This window comes from Geosmithia morbida, assembly GCF_012550715.1.
Source record: "Geosmithia morbida isolate 1262 chromosome Unknown scaffold_10, whole genome shotgun sequence".
NCBI classification, from domain to species: domain Eukaryota; kingdom Fungi; phylum Ascomycota; class Sordariomycetes; order Hypocreales; family Bionectriaceae; genus Geosmithia; species Geosmithia morbida.
Window position 1 is genome coordinate 116,889 of NW_023336197.1, and position 2,042 is coordinate 118,930.

Consider the following 2,042-nt stretch of genomic DNA (forward strand, 5'->3'; position numbering starts at 1 on the left):
TCCCCTCTTCTTCTTCTTTCCTTGCACCTCGACCCTTGGTGATACATACCAGCGTCAGTGATTTCCGGCAGTTTCGAGAAGAAAAAGACGACGGCCATCATCAGGACAAATGCGGCGATGGCTAGGTAAACCCATTGCACGTTTTCCACGGCGTCGTCGTCGCTAAAGTCGAAGAAGACGTATGATCCGATGACGGGGGCGATGACTGTTCCGATTCCGTTGAAGGCCTGGGAGAAGTTGATGCGCATTTCCGAGTAGCGAGGAGGGCCACAGACTGTTCGCAGACGACTCTCGTAAGCGTCTCATGTCACAGATGCATTGCATGGTCTTGGGCGGGTCGAACTCACGAGTGATGAAAGGGTTGGCAGCCGTCTCGAGAGATCCAAGGCCGTTACCAATGATGAAGATGCAGACGCAGAACCCTCCGAAGCTCTTGGCCTTGACAGCCGGAATGGCCAGCAGGGCACCCAGGCCGTATAGGCAGAGGCCCCAGATGAAGACGGCGCGATATCCGTAGTGGCGAAGGATCCATGACGCGTGGCCAATGGAGGCGATGGGGTAGGCTCTGTTGCGCACAGATACTGTCAGGAATCGATCGCGCACACACATGTACCAGAGCCGCGAGCGGCGGTTCGCCTAGAGAAGATGGGAGTGAGAGACGGTACATGAATGGACCTACCCAAAGTAAGCAGCCTGGAGACCGGCAGAGCGGGCCTGAGTGATGCCAAGCACATTCTGGAAATGCTTGTTCAGAGTGTCGAGAAGGCCATAGCTGAAGCCCCAGAGGAAGAACAGCAGGGTAACGAGGGTGATGGGCCAGAGAGACTCGCGAACCGTCAGCTCGGCTGCCCTCGTGACGCTGCTGTCTGAGACCTTGAGGGAGCGCTTCTTGAAGAATTCCTTGACACCCATGGTGGGCAGTTGGCAGAGGTGAGACAGTTACCACAAGGAAAGACGAGATGGGGAGTTAACTGGAGAAGTCATGCATAAGGATAGAGGGAGAGACGGAGAGGGAGAGATGAGAGAGGGAAGGAAGAGAAAAGGGGGGGGGGGATGCTACGCAGGGTGGACGACGAAGGAAGAGCAGATTGCCGTAAACGAAGGGCAAGTAGAACCCTTTTAAAGACCGACAGCCAACCGCCCAAGACATCGAAATCAAAGCCTCCTGTATGGAGGGATTTACCATGATCAAGCGACACATTACTGGTCGAGGACATTTTAGCCGTATCAGCCGTGCCCCCAACCATGAGGATAGCCAAGTTGGTGTTGCGAGTGACAGATGGAGAAGTGGGTACAATGGACAATGGACATAGCGGAGATGTTCGTACAAGTACATCCGGCGTGGAGACGCGGGGATCAGCAAACAATCCATGATTGGCTCTGCGATGCAAACCCCATGGAGGATGGTATATGGAAAGCCATTGGCGTACCACTACCGGTGTGGATCTCAAGTCCCGTTGTCGACCGTGATGATTGGATATTATCTCGGATGTGGGGAGTATATGTATGTACATGATATACTGACATCCGTACTAAACGAGTAATTACGTTGGCTCATCCTATACTCGTACAGAAATGATCCGAAAGACGAAACTTTGAGTGGGTAGGATCCCTTCCGGTGCAGGGAGGGGGGACGGCCATCCGGTCAAGAGATGGTGTTGTCGTCGTCGCCCTCTCTGGGTGAAGAAGGGCAGCTGATCTGCTTTCTGATCGATGCGCGAGATGGGCGTACGTCGCAAAGGCGTCGCAGTGTCAACATTCTTTCGATCGGCTCGCGGCGTTGCCGTGTAGAGTTGATACCCACGTCGCTCATATTTTGCTGCCACTCTTCAACCCCCTCCCCCCGGCTCCACGTTTTCCCATCTATAGGACGGCAGGCCTCCAACTAGCCCCCAATACCAAAACACCAAGTTGCGTTATTGCGGTCCCTATCTCAATATCCCCCCCCCTCCCTCAGCTCATGCTACAGCTGTGCGGGGAATCAAGACGGCTTGGGGGATGTGAGCGGGGAGAGGCGTGAGGGGGGGGGGGGGGGGGGGGGG

General features: G+C 55.1%; 1 protein-coding gene across 1 annotated transcript in view; it reads right to left on the minus strand.

The window, feature by feature from the left end:
- Positions 1 to 912, minus strand: part of GMORB2_1534 (MFS transporter, FHS family, L-fucose permease) — a gene marked incomplete at both ends in the record, with an annotated part of 1,901 nt that extends 989 nt beyond the window's left edge. The window contains 3 exons of the mRNA XM_035463516.1: positions 50 to 274; positions 348 to 565; positions 680 to 912. Of these exons, the coding sequence (XP_035320347.1) occupies positions 50 to 274; positions 348 to 565; positions 680 to 912 (676 nt within the window). The remainder of the gene's footprint in view (positions 1 to 49; positions 275 to 347; positions 566 to 679) is intronic.
- Positions 913 to 2,042: the final 1,130 nt, after the last annotated feature.